The following is a 13,305-nucleotide window of genomic DNA, read 5'->3' on the forward strand; positions in this document are numbered from 1 at the left end:
GGGGGCAGAGTCACCTTCTCAACTCTGCTAGCCCCTGGCTGCGTGCACTCAGAGTGATCATGGCACAAACCCAGAGACACCAGGGAAAAATCACTCCTAAGATTGCGACCATGTCCAGATGATTTTCTAATCTGATTTTGAAACCTCTTTCTGTGAATTTAGGTCTTAATTGTAATGTAACCATTCATTCATTGTTCTACTACTACAATTGCTCAGTTCACCCTTGCAAATGAGTTTTTAAAGGAAGTGTGTTGAGGCATTTTTTTTTCCCTTAAGAGTATTATTTATTATTCAAAGAATAGTTGGTTTTCAACATAAACACTAGTGACAATAAGCCCCAAGAAGAAAATATCCTGTCCAAGCACAGAGGACTTCTTGTTTGACAAGCAGGGACTAGCTGCTTCTTTCAGTTCGTATAGGCAAAGACTCACTGCTCTGCCCAGATCAAGTCTTCGTGCTCTCCCCACTCCCTGCCACACCGGTGCTCACGTGGAGACACAGTGGCAGCGGGATTTCAGGAGCCGTCTCAAGCTCTGCAGGGCCTCGGGCAGCCCAGCGCCGGTGAGGGCACTACAGGCCTGGAGCTCCCAGCTGCGGTCCTGGAATCTCTCCAGGCCTAGCCTGTCTCTGATCCCAAGCAGCGGCAGAGCATCAGGCGCCTCCTGTTTGTTGGCCAGCACCAAGAAAGGGACGCTGGCCATGTGTGGATCATTCAGGACTTCCATGAGCTCAGCCACTGCCTCGGGCAAGCGAACTTCATCTGTGCTATCCAGCACATACACGAGGACATCCGTGCCTTCCAGGTAGTCCTTCCAGTTGGCCCTCAGCTGGGTCTGTCCCCCCACATCCCACATCGTCAGAGACACATGGCCCGGGGCTTCGAGAGGCTCCACGTTGAAACCAACAGTGGGCAGGGTTTCCACCAGCTGGTAGCCCTTCAGTTTGTACAGGAGCGTGGTCTTGCCAGCTGAGTCGAGGCCTATCATCACCACCTGGGCTTCTGCTTTGTGACCTCGGGAATTCACAGAACCCATGGTGGCCACTGCTAACCCCTAGGGGAGAAAGGCCAGGTGCACATATCAGCCATTCTTTTCGGGAAGAATACAAATCCACGCAGGCACATGGAAGAAGAGCCTCTCCTCCAAAAGTAGGAAGTGTCTTTACAATGTCAGGTTTCAAACAGAGGCCTGGGCTCTGAAAGGGCCAGGAAGTAAGGGCAAATGAATCACCCCGAGCTGACCTATCTCCGGAAGTGGGGAAGGGGGCTGCCGCAGAGAATAGGGTAGGGCTCCCTAGAAGACGCCCAATGCAGGCTCACCTTCCTTGGTAGTTAAAGCAAAGAAGCAAAAGGAAGTTCCAGTTAGATATAACCTAGTTCAGTAGGAATGACTCAAAGATGTCTTCAGTGCTTGCTAGTCTGTGGCTTTCTGCCTTTGTTTTCTTCCTATAAGCCTAAATCCTGAAGTGGAAGCTAGCTCCAGTTCAGAGCACCAAGTGAAGAGGACGGGTTGGCTCATGATAACTTCGGCTGCCTTTGGAACTCCCCTCAGGACCAGCACTGCGTCTTGTGAACAGTGGCTATTTCAAATACGGTTGCCTGGGGACAAATGAACAAGTCACAGCCAAGTGGTTTCCCCCGTTGCCTTATCAAGGTAAATTGCCTATAGAGCACGACTCACCTTTTTTATTTAGAAATGCCCAGTTTCTAAAACCAAGACCTGTTCCCGACCTAGGGGAAACCTGGCTGGGACAGGAGAAGGGACTTTTCTCCCGGGTGGGGGGTGGGGAGTGTTTCGGCTGCCCCTGGAGAAAAATAAGACAGGCTCCGTTCATTCCTCGCCGACGGGAGAAGAGGGAAAGTAAAGTTACCTCCGCGTTATTAGAGGCTGAGAGCTCCTCCTCTGTGGCCGTCCGCTCGCACGCAGCCGCGTTCTAAGCGGCGGGAGTGTCCCAAGAGCGAGAAGGAAATGTAGCGGCTGTTGCTGGTTCCCCTTTCCCGCTTCCTTCCCGAGGTGGTCGGGGCGGGGCGGGTCCACAGCCCCTCCCTCAGCCCCGCGCGGCCCGAGCTGTGCTCCCGCTGGGGCCGGGCTGCACCATTGTCCCCAGCCCTTCAACTCCTGATAGAGCCAAGCCTCGTACCAACCCCGTTTCTTAGCAGCTCAGAACACATGCCCTGATGTTTTTTCTGGAGCCTGGAGATTCTTTTGTTGCTTGGACCCTACAGGCTTTTAAAAACTGCCTAAGTATGATTCAAACACTCCAAAAAACAGTAACTATGTTGAGGGTAAACGGTAAAAACTGAATCGTGTCAATGTGGTGGAACTGTGCGCAGTTAAACACTGCTTTTTTTTTTTTTCGGCAATGTCATCATGTTTTTCCCAGCAAACAGTGGTACCTCCAGAAAGCATAATTTTTTAAAAAAATTATGGCCAATCAGAAGCCGTTGATTCTGCAGCTCTCTGGCATCTGCAGCTGCAGGGATTTGGCTCTTGGAACCGGTCACGTTTGTAGGGTGCTTCCTGCCTTCCCACGCGTTATTTCATTAAAACGTCAAGAACCGAGCTGGGGGCTTATGACTCTCCCGGTTTACAAATAACTAAAGAGGCTCAGAATAAATAATTTGCTCAAGATCTTGCTGGGATTTATTCATCTCTTCATCTTTCAGCGTGTCTGCTACTCACCAAGAAAGTGCTTTGTAGAGAGCAAACATCCTGTTGTAATTGTTGCTTTTGTTAGGCCAGGGTATTTTAACAGGAGGGAGTGGTTAGAAAAAGTCAAAACACAGAGTGTGTTATGTACACCACTGTGTTGTGTTGTTATTGATGTTGCTGTCGCTTAGCTCTTTGGGGTACCTGTGGTTGTAGGCTATAGTCCTTTTGCAACCAGCCTGGGCAAATGGGAATTTATAGCCAAGGATCAGCGGGGTGGGGGTCAGCGGATGGAAAATTGCTGAGAGGGAACATCAGGGGTCAGAGCGGATTCTGGCTAAACTGACCTAACAGGATTCTTGCTGAAGGCAGGCCAGGTGACCAGATGTCACCTGGGGGAAGGTGGGGGCTGACGATTGCGATCAGATATTGAGGTGATTAGATATTAAGGGCAGGGCATTCTGATTAACAAGTAGCAGGGTTCTTGCTAAAACGGGATTTTACTAGGAAGTGCACAGATGAGCCTAGAAGAAGTTTCCGGAGCCTGACTGAAGTTTAGCCAAGCAAAGAATCTTTGTCATTAACCCAGAGCAGTCTTCAAGCATTAAGGAACTGTCTGGAGGAGGGCTTGTCCATCTAATCCATGGGGCAGGGCGATCAGATCAAGCTGAGACTCAGTCCTGTCCAGCTGATGAAGCCGTGGGGATCCTGCCAGGATTTGATTTGCAGGAGGATTGGGATGGGCAGAGGATAAGGACACAGAGGCCAAGGATAAGGTGTGCCTGGGGCCTGGGAGCCGAGGGGGCAGGGTTGCTGCTATCATTCTGATCCTGGTTCCTTCTGCGTGAGTTCTGGGAAGAGGGGAGAGGTGGACAGGAGCTGAAGAAGATACCGACTTGAGAAGAAAGGTTGGACTAGGTAGTGCAAAGTTTAGTTCAGCTCAAATATCTTATAGGACAATGGAATTTTTATTGCTATAAGCAAAGCTTTGTACGGTCTATCACATGGTTTTTAATAATTTATTTTTAAAGATTTTATTCATTTATTGAGAAGAGAGAGAGCACAAGCAGGGGGAGCAGCAGAGGGAGAGCGAGAAGCAGGCTCCCTGCTGAGCAAGGAGCCCAACACAGGGGCTCAGTCCCAGGACCCTGAGATCATGACCTGAGCCACAGGCAGACCCTTAACCAACTGAGCCACCCAGGCACCCCTATCACATGATTTTTTAAAATACTCTTCAAAATGCATCTGCATGCCATATGAATGGAGAGGTCAGCATCATTCTTGTATGTGAAGACTAGGACATCACGTATCAGAATTAGATACAGAATATATTGCAGACTCTTAAACTGTGTTTATTTCTCATTATAAATTGTATTTAGAATTATTATGAGTGCCTTGTGAGTGTTTTACATTTACAGCACAGCTCATCTACCAGAACGTTTCTATTTCTAGTTTCCATTTTATTGGTAACACCATGTCTTGCTTTGTTTTGTTTTGTTTTTTTATCACCATCTCCTTCTAACCAAATGAGGAACTTGGCAAAGTCGGGGGTAGTTTCCTTGCCTGTCTCTCTTTGCTCTGTCTCCATCCAAACAGAAATAGTATCTCTTTCTCTCTCAAAAACAAAACAAAACAAACAAAAAGACACAGAGGAAAAGGAACTAGCAGTGAGTGATGTGCTTTCTGAAACAGCGAGCTGAGAAAGATTTGAAGGATGTTAGCCCTGCACCGAAGCAGCTTTGACTACTGACTAATGCTTTTACAGTGTTTGCAGGAGGTTTCCTGAAGCTAAGGGGGAAAAGCCAACAGTGGCCAGAGACTGTCTCCTGAAAATGTGCAGGGAGGATGATGCAGAGGCCAAGACAGAAGTGCGATGAGCTCCGGCTGTGCGGCAGAGCCAGTGAGCTGCTGCTATTTATCCTCCAAGGTTGTTTCAATATGCAAAGTAGGTCTTCAGCAGTGGCTGCTATTCAATCAGCCATGGTTCCTAAACTGGATAGTGTATTTTTAGTTGGCAGGAAAAAAAAAAAAAAAAGCTTGATTAGGAAGGAGGTTGGAAGGTCACTTAGTAGCTAGAAACTCAAATCCGCACTTGGGACTTCTTTACATTTCCCAGATGAGTTCCTGTCACTCTGGGCAGCAATGAGCAAAGTGCTTCAATTCTCTACTTTTTATAAACAAAATTACATAAGTAATGATGAATATATTGTTTTTCATTTGAGTGTCAAACAATGTAAATGCCTACAGGACAAAATTCTGAGGTTCACTCCTTTTTTTTTTTTAAGAAGGAAGTGGGGGGGCAGAGAGAGAATCCCAAGCAGGCTCCATGACCAAAGTGGAGCCTGCCATGGGGTTCAATCTCACAACCCTGAGATCATGACCTGAGCCTGATTCAAGAGTCAGATACTTCACTGACTGAGCCACCCAGGCACCCCTTAAGTTCGCTCTTCTAAAAAAAAAAAAAAAAAAAAAAAAGTTTTTATGTTTTAGGAGAGAGGGAGAGAGCGAGGGGATTGGGGGGGAAGGGCAGAGGGAGAGAGAGAATCTCAAACAGACTCTACGCTGAGCATAGAGCCCAAGACAGGGCTCGATCTCACAACCCTGAGATCACCACCTGAGCCAAAATCAAGAGTCAGACGTTTAATTGACTCAGCCACCCAGGTGCCCTGAGTTCACCCTTTAAATCCCTACTCCTCTCCTCTCAGGTTATCAGGATTAGTAGTTTGATGTACATTTTTGCAGTGATCTTTCTATGTATACTTACATGTTTGGGAGCACACACATCTATTTTAACTGTTAATTTTTTGTTTGTCTTTTAAATGTAATTGTGATGTCTGTAGCTTATCACATTGAACAATACATTTATGAGGTCTTTCCACGTTAGTATATATACTAAGATGAGTTAGTATCATTTCGTTATTATTTTTTTAAAGGATTTTATTAAATAATGAGAAGGCCACAAGAAAATATAAGAAGCATCATGCTAAGATATTCATGGATGAAATTATATGATTCTGAGATTTGCTCATAAATAATCTTGCAATGGAGAAGTAGTAGCTTGGGATATGATACGGCAAGATTGGCCCTGCATTGATAGTTGTCAAAGCCAGGTAGACAGTCTTCCTTGGGAGTTTTACAAGAGTCCTTCCTGTGCGCAAGGCCATGACAGCATCTTATGAAGCGTAGGGCTTCCCACATTTAGGGCAGCGGGCAGGCCTTTCTGGCGGGCGCAGTACTGGCTCCCCAGTGGGAACATGGTCAGTAGGAATGGACCGCTCCGTATATTCTACGTCAAAGCCCACTCTCAGCTTTCAGGAATGAGCAAATCAGAATACTTCTTGGGGTGAAAGGCGTATTGTCAGGTGGTCCTGTCTGTAGGGCATGGAGAGGAGGGGAGAAACCTCATTACCGCATGATCAAGGCCTGCCAAATACAGATAAGAATTCCAGCCAGGCTTGCCTGGGAATGTTTTCTTCCAGGTAAAGAGAATATGACTGCAGATAGTTGGGTGATAAGATTCTTTATTGTGTCTATGTCTTAAGCCATACTACTTCAACTTGAACTAGTTCTCTACATCATAGGCACGTCTCCTTTGAGATTCCCTTGACCTTTGTCCCGTGTTGGATCCTCTGCTTTTATGTCTCAGATTTTCCTCTCTCTTGGTTTGCTTCGTTGTTTTGGTGGGGCACACCTTCAGTAACCTCTTGCATGCACGGGAGGTAAGTTTTTAGACCTTGAATCTCTGTAAATGTCTTTTTTTTTTTTTTAACCTCTAACAATGTATTAATAGTTTGTCCGGATATGAGATTCTAGGATGAAAATCATTTCCTTTCAGGACTTTGAAGGTATTGCTTTGTTGTGTTGTGGTTTCCACTGCTGCTGTTGAGAACCTACAACAAGACTGACACCCTTGATCCATCATTTGTGACTCTTTTTCTCTCCGGAAGCTTATAAAATCTTCACTTTGTTCCAAGAATTCTGAAATGTCAACTAAATTGTCATGTTGTGAAAGTTTTTAATTTTCCCCCTTTTTCCTTTTTATTCTTTCCTTTTATTTTGTTACAATTTAAAATTTTTGTTTTGTTTTTGTATGAGAGAGATGTTAAAAAGGTTTGTAAACCAAAAGGTTTTAAAACTTTTTTACTTGATATGAGTCTATTCTCATCCATTATGCTGGAAACTTAGTGGGCCCTTTCGTCTGCCTCTTACTGCTAGAAGTAGGTTACTTCCAATTTTGGGACATCTTGAATTTTCCCCTCCATTTTTTATGTTCCCTCTTTTTGGAATTCCTATTATTTGGTTGCTGAACTTTGACTTATTCTTTTATTAAAAATAAGTAGTTTCTGGGGCACCTGGGTAGCTCAGTCTGTTAAGTGGCTGGCTCTTGGTTTTGGCTCAGGTCATGATCTCAGGGTTGTGAGATTGAACCCCACATCATGCTCCAAGCTCAGCAGGGAGTCTGCTTGAGATTCTCTCCCTGCCTCTCCCTCTGCTCCTCCCCACCAATCTCTCTCCCTCTCTGATAAATAAATAAATAAATAAATAAATAAATAAATAAATAAATACAGTCTTTAAAATATATATATTTTTTCTTTCTCTTCATACACCTTTACCGTTTAACTCTACTTTCTGGGAGATTTCTTCAATGTTATCTTTCAACCCTTCCATTACGTTTTCATTTCATCTGTTATCTCTCTGTTTTCCCCCCAATGGCTCTTTTTTGTTTTCTGTCTCTCTGAGGTTCCAGGGCACCAGGGAGAATGACAATAGGAGACCCCGAAGCAGAGGACATGTGATAACAACCAGAGGGTTCATGTTCTATTTTCTGAGTTACTGAAGTCTGCCTCCTTCAAGGTAATATCCAGTCTGTTTCCCAGCATGGAGCCTGCCAGCCTGCTTCTACCTGGATCCTATTTGCCGTCTTGGGACAGAATGCTATTAGATCAATGTGTGCAGTGATTACACTGGGAACAGATGAAGGCTCACAGAACATTCACCAACATAGATTGTAGGGTAAGCTACAAGTCTAATAATTATAAAAGAATTGAAAACACACTGAATATATTCCTCTGTGTAACCAAAGTAGAATTAAGGTAGCAATAAACAGTGGAAAGATATCTGGAAAAACCCCAAATTTTTGGAAATTAAATAACCTGCTTCTAAATAGCCCAAAAGTCAAAGAACAAATTGCAATGGGAATTAGAAAATATTTTGAGCTGAATAAAAATGAAAATACAGCATATCAGAATTTGCGAGTTACAGCAAAACCACTGGGAAATGTATACACTTAAATGCTTGTATTATAAAAGAAGAAAGATGTAAAATCAATTAACTAAGTGAAAGAAAAAAAGAAAAACAAACTAAATATGAAATAAGAAATAAAATAATCAAAATAAGAATGAAAATCAATTAAACAGAAAAAATAGAGAAAATGGACATAGTCAAAATTTGATTCTTTGAAAAATTAATAAAATCAATAAACTGCTGATAAGGCTGATTAAGAAGAAAAGAAAATCATGAAGAATAAAAAAGGGACATCATTATCAATTTTAGACCAAAAAAAAAAAACTGACAAGGAAGATATTATGGGCAGTCTTATGCCAAGAAAACCAATAGCTTAGATGAATTGAATAAATGCTACTTATTGAATAAGCTATCTCTTTTTCTTGGCTCACTTGAAATATCACCTTTCTTGGGGCATCTAGATGGCTCAGTCGGTTAAGCATCTGACTCTTGATTTCGGCTCAGGTCATGATCTCAGTGTTGTGAGATTGAGCCCCTTGTCAAGCTCTGCACTGAGTGTGAAGCCTGCTTGGGATTCTTTTCCTCTCTCTCTGACTGTCCCCGCTCCCACCCTCCCCCTAAAAAGGAAAGAAAGAAAGAGAGAGAGAGAAAGAACGAAAGAGAGAGAAAGAAGAAAGAAAGATGGATAGATCACCTTTATTGGACACAAATTCACATACTGACACGTAGGTATGGTTTGGATGCTTTTATGTATCACATTCCATTACTCTATTTGCTCTAAGAGGAAGTAGTGCACTAAACCAGTGGGTAGTTGCATAAACTTTTGTGACCCAGCCTCAAAGGGCCACTCCTGCTGCAATTTATTGGTTCCAGGCAAATTTTAAGCCCACTTAGATTCCAAGGGAGGGTACATAGACTCCATCTCTCAAAGAATTTGTGGCCATTTAAAAAAAAATCCATGCTGTCTTTTATGGTAATGCTTCTAATGTTTTCAGTAAGTATAATATTTCTGTAGGTTTTGGTAAATATCCTTTATGAATTTGAGGACCTCTCTAATTAGATTATGGAGAAATAGAAACAGCAGTTGTCATTTATTTTTCTCATAGACAAGTAGTATAATTCATGGAGAATAGTTTTTTTTAAGTAGAATTGACATACAATGTTATATTAGTTTCAGATGTATAACGTAGTGATTTGACAATTCTGTACACTACTCACTGCACACTGTGAATAGTGTAGTCACTATCTGTCACCATACATTATTACAATATTATTGGTTATATTCTCCATCCTGTACTTTTCATCTCCATGACATATTTATTTTACAAGAGAAAGTTTGTGCTACTTAATCCTCTTTATCTATTTTACCCGGCTCTCCACCCATCTCCCCTCTGGCAACTACCTACAAGTTTGTTCTCTGAATTTAAGAGTCTGTTTTTGGTTTGTTCATTTGTTTGTCTCTTAGATTCTACATATATGTAAAATCATATGGTAGTTATCTTTCTCTGTCTGATGTATTTCACTTAGGGAAATATTCCATCCATCCATGTTGTCTTAAATGGTAAGATCTCATTTTTTTTTTTAATGGCTGAGTAATATTCATGGAGAATAGTTTTTAAGGGTAAATTTATATTGCCAGATTTGTGAAATCTGGCCACAGAGGTGAAATTTACTACACAATACCAAATACTATTTAGATTCTAAACTTTGTGAAGCACTGTAATCCTCTGGTGAATGTGCCTGGGCCACATTTTAAAAGTTGGTCACCTCTGTAACAGGTTTGGAAATATCACAATAATTTTAGAATTGAATGAAGGAGTGTATCTTGAAATTAAAAAAAAAAACCTATATAATCTGAAGTTGGCGTGAATGTCTTATAAGGCAGCATCACATCTAGGTTGGTTACTAAATAAACTAGAAGCAAAATAAACAAAGATTCTAGGTTTGGGCTCACGCCACACGGTGGCAGGCTTACTCTGTTGTGCTCCCTCTTCAGGACCAAAAGAACCAAAAATAGAAATGGGGAAAAACAAACTTATAAGAAACAAATCTTTCTGGTGGTGGGATAAGGGAGGGGAATGATGACTGTTTCTCTGGTGTCTGCTATATGTTAGACAGAGATACCCAAACATTCATCATCTAATGCACGAAGAAGGACAAATGCTGCTAGTAAGAGTAAGATGTTCATCAAAGAAGAAGTTCCAAATGTAGGATTGAGTTCATGACCTAATCTGGTAACTTTCTTCAGCCTTGGTTCCTTGTGAGTTTTGATGTATTAGTGACTTAGTCCATAGATTCTCACTCTGTATTTTGAGGCAGATTCTCCTTGCAGGTCCCTGAAACATTGTCTGCATGTTCACAATAACTGAGAACTGTAGATAGGAAGATATGTAGGGACCAGCTTGTAGCAGCAGGTACAAAGGAAAAGAAGAGCAGCTGGAGAGTGAGAAAAATGTGTTTTGTACATCAAACAAATACTTGTGAACATGCCTTACACGTGTAAGTTTCAAAATAAAGAGCATTCTAAAATTAAAAAAAAAGAAACAAATCTTAATGCTTGTATTTAACTACCTTAAGCCACATATTTTAGGAAGGTAACTTTTAGAAAGGATGACATAAGTAATTAGTTTGTCAAGATTATATGTTCAGGGCCGCCTGGGTGGCTCAGTTGGTTAAGCATCTGCCTTCAGCTCAGGTCGTGATCCCAGGGTCCTGGGACGAGTCCCACATCTCCCATTGTGATCTGTGTTGCTCTTTCCGCTTCTGCAGGTTTCTCATGGAAGCCACCTGGGAAAGATGGTGGAACGACAACACGGAAGAAACTTGGTCCCGGAATCATGTCTTGGAGGAGAGCTTTATACCTGGTAGGAACCATCATTTTGGACGTTCCATGAGTGAGAAATAAACTTCTGTTTTGTGAAGACACTGAGATTCTGGGGCTTATCTATTATGATGGCTAGCATTAACTAAAAAAGCCTGTAGAGCACTTAGCACAATACCTGACACAATACCCACTTAATAAATGTTAGATGTTGTTAATATCATGACTCTAAATATAAACCAGGGGGCACCTGGGTGGCTCATTTGGTTGAATGTCCCACTCTTGGTTTTGCTCAGGTCATGATCTCAAGGTTGTAGAATCAAGCCCCATGGAGTCTGATTGTTCCCCTCTCCCTCTGCTCCTCTTTCTCTCTCTCATAAATAAATAAATAACATCTTTAAAAAGATAAATAAATATAGGGGCGCCTGGATAGTTCAGTCAGTTAAGCGTCTGCCTTTCTCAGGTCATGATCCCAGGGTCCTGGGATCAAACCCCATGTCAGGCTCCCTGCTTAGCCAGGATCCTGCTTCTCCTACTCCTGTGCTCCTGCCTGCCCCCCGCTCGTGCTTGCTCTCTCTCTCTAATAAATAAATAATCTTAAAATAAATAAACATAAACCAAGAGCCTAAAACTCTGAACTTCAAACATAGCAATAGTATGGAGATTCTTCTGCAGTATACGAGATGTGGATTTTTTTTTTTTTAAGCTAGAGAGTCTAGGAAATAAAGTTGTGCATGGAAGCAGTAAAAAGCTGAGCTATTCGTATATGTAATTTGCAGAAAGTCATGATCAATATTTTGTATTTATATTTGCTGCTTTTTTGGAAAAAATTAACAGAATATAAAAGAAAAAATCATAAAAAATTCAAGTTGATACCATCTTTAAAATAATATTTAAATTTTTCTTCCTTGTGATGGCATTGGTGTTAAGATTCAGTGATTTCTCTCAGTATTTCACACAATGCTTACCCTTTCTTCTTAAAAATGTCTTCTTTCTTGGTTTCAACACTTTCTGATTTTTAGTGCTTTTATTTATTTTTTTATTTTTAAGATTTATTTTTAAATGATCTCTACACCCAATGTGGGGCTCGAACTCACAACCACAAGATCAAGAGTCATACGCTCTACCAACTAGCCTGCCAGGTGCCCCTTTGGTGCTGTTATTAATGCCTCTTCTCAGTTTTCTCTAATGAAATTCTACCTTGCTTAAAGCAATTTCATGTATTCAGTCAAAGCCTTGGAAGGGATCCCACTTGCACTGAACTGTCAAATTCTTTTACAAGATTTGTTTATTTATTTATTTGAGAGGGAGAGCTTGTACGGGCACAGGGAGTGGGGAGGGGCAGAGGGAGAGAGAGAGAGAGAATCTCAAGCTGACTCCCCACTGAGCTAGTAGCCCTATGCTGGGCTCCATCTCGGGACCCTGAGAACATGACCTGAGCTGAAATCACGAGTTGAACGCTTAAAGGATGGAGCCACTCAGGCGCTCCTGAACTGTTACATTTATACAATCCAAGGCTCTTACCATTTGCTGTCTTCTGTGCTAGAGTTTATTTTCAGGTGGGTTTATATAGCTTGCTTCTCCCTAATCAGACTGCAAGCTATTTGATGACAGGGACTGTGCTTTTTTGATTTTACATTGCCCACAGAAAATAGGGTCTGTGCAGTTATTGATAATCGACTCATTGGTTTGAAAGCCCCAGGTTTTTGAGATTTCCTGTAACATTTTAGTATCTATCTTTGAAAGAGTTTTATAAGAATAAAGAAAAATAGCTCTCATAAAGTTTTCTTCAGAGATAAATAATAATTTGTAGTTGGGAGACAATAGTGGGAAAAGTGGTATTTTAATGGTCAGTGGTATGGATTAGAGGAAATTTACAAAGAATAAATTAGTGCCTGATGTTCCATATTGAAATGAGGACCATTTTATATATATTATTAGTTAAACTTATTTTGCTTTTTTTTTTTTTTTTTTTGGTCCTTCATCTTAACTGTTTTTTTAAAAAATTTTTTGAGGGGATGATGCTTGGGTGGCTCAGTCAGTTAAACGTCTGCCTTCGGCTCCAGTCAAGATCCCAGGGTCCTCACGTCCTCACCCCAGAATCAAAGAATACTCATTCTATTCTAATGCCCATGGAACATTCTCAAGAATAGACCACGTTCTGGGTCACAAAACAGGTCTCAACCGATACCAAAAGACTGAAATTATTCCCTGCATATTCTCAGACCACAATGCTTTGAAAAAGGAACTCAACCATAAGGAAAAATTTGGAAGAAACTAAAACACTTGGAGACTAAGAACCATCCTGCTCAAGAATGATTCGATAAACCAGGAAATCAAAAATCAATTTAAACAATTTATGGAGACCAACGAGAATGAAAACACAACGGTCCAAAACCTATGGGATACTGCAAAGGCAGTCCTAAGGGGGAAATACATAGCCATCCAAGCCTCACTCAAAAGAATAGAAAAATCTAAAATGCAGTTTCTATATTCTCACCTCAAGAAACTGGAACAGCAACAGAGGGACAGGCCTAACCCACTGACAAGGAAGGAGTTGACCAAGATTAGAGCAGAAATCAATGAATTAGA

General features: G+C 41.7%; 2 protein-coding genes across 3 annotated transcripts in view; one reads left to right on the top strand and one right to left on the bottom strand.

Moving 5' to 3' along the window:
• Positions 1 to 259: 259 nt before the first annotated feature.
• Positions 260 to 1,997, bottom strand: ARL11 (ADP ribosylation factor like GTPase 11). Its single transcript, XM_002930750.4, has 2 exons — positions 1,870 to 1,997; positions 260 to 1,052 (listed from the first exon to the last, which is right to left on the bottom strand). The coding sequence occupies exon 2, from the start codon at positions 1,032 to 1,034 to the stop codon at positions 486 to 488; it is 549 nt and encodes a 182-aa protein (XP_002930796.1). The 5' UTR covers positions 1,035 to 1,052; positions 1,870 to 1,997; the 3' UTR covers positions 260 to 485.
• RCBTB1 (RCC1 and BTB domain containing protein 1) overlaps positions 1,520 to 13,305 on the top strand; it is a 91,832-nt gene continuing 80,046 nt past the window's right edge. For both annotated transcript variants that reach the window (XM_034665136.1, XM_034665134.1), the window contains exons 1-3: positions 1,520 to 1,652; positions 7,389 to 7,661; positions 10,662 to 10,756. The gene's annotated coding sequence lies outside the window, so the exon portion shown is untranslated. The remainder of the gene's footprint in view (positions 1,653 to 7,388; positions 7,662 to 10,661; positions 10,757 to 13,305) is intronic.

Source organism: Ailuropoda melanoleuca, chromosome 7 (genome assembly GCF_002007445.2).
Source record: "Ailuropoda melanoleuca isolate Jingjing chromosome 7, ASM200744v2, whole genome shotgun sequence".
Taxonomy (NCBI): Eukaryota; Metazoa; Chordata; class Mammalia; order Carnivora; family Ursidae; genus Ailuropoda; species Ailuropoda melanoleuca.

What these genes read in the sequence shown, in the direction of transcription:
- ARL11 (XM_002930750.4), bottom strand. Translation starts at nt 1,034, where the DNA reads ATGGGTTCTGTGAATTCCCGAGGTCACAAAGCAGAAGCCCAGGTGGTG.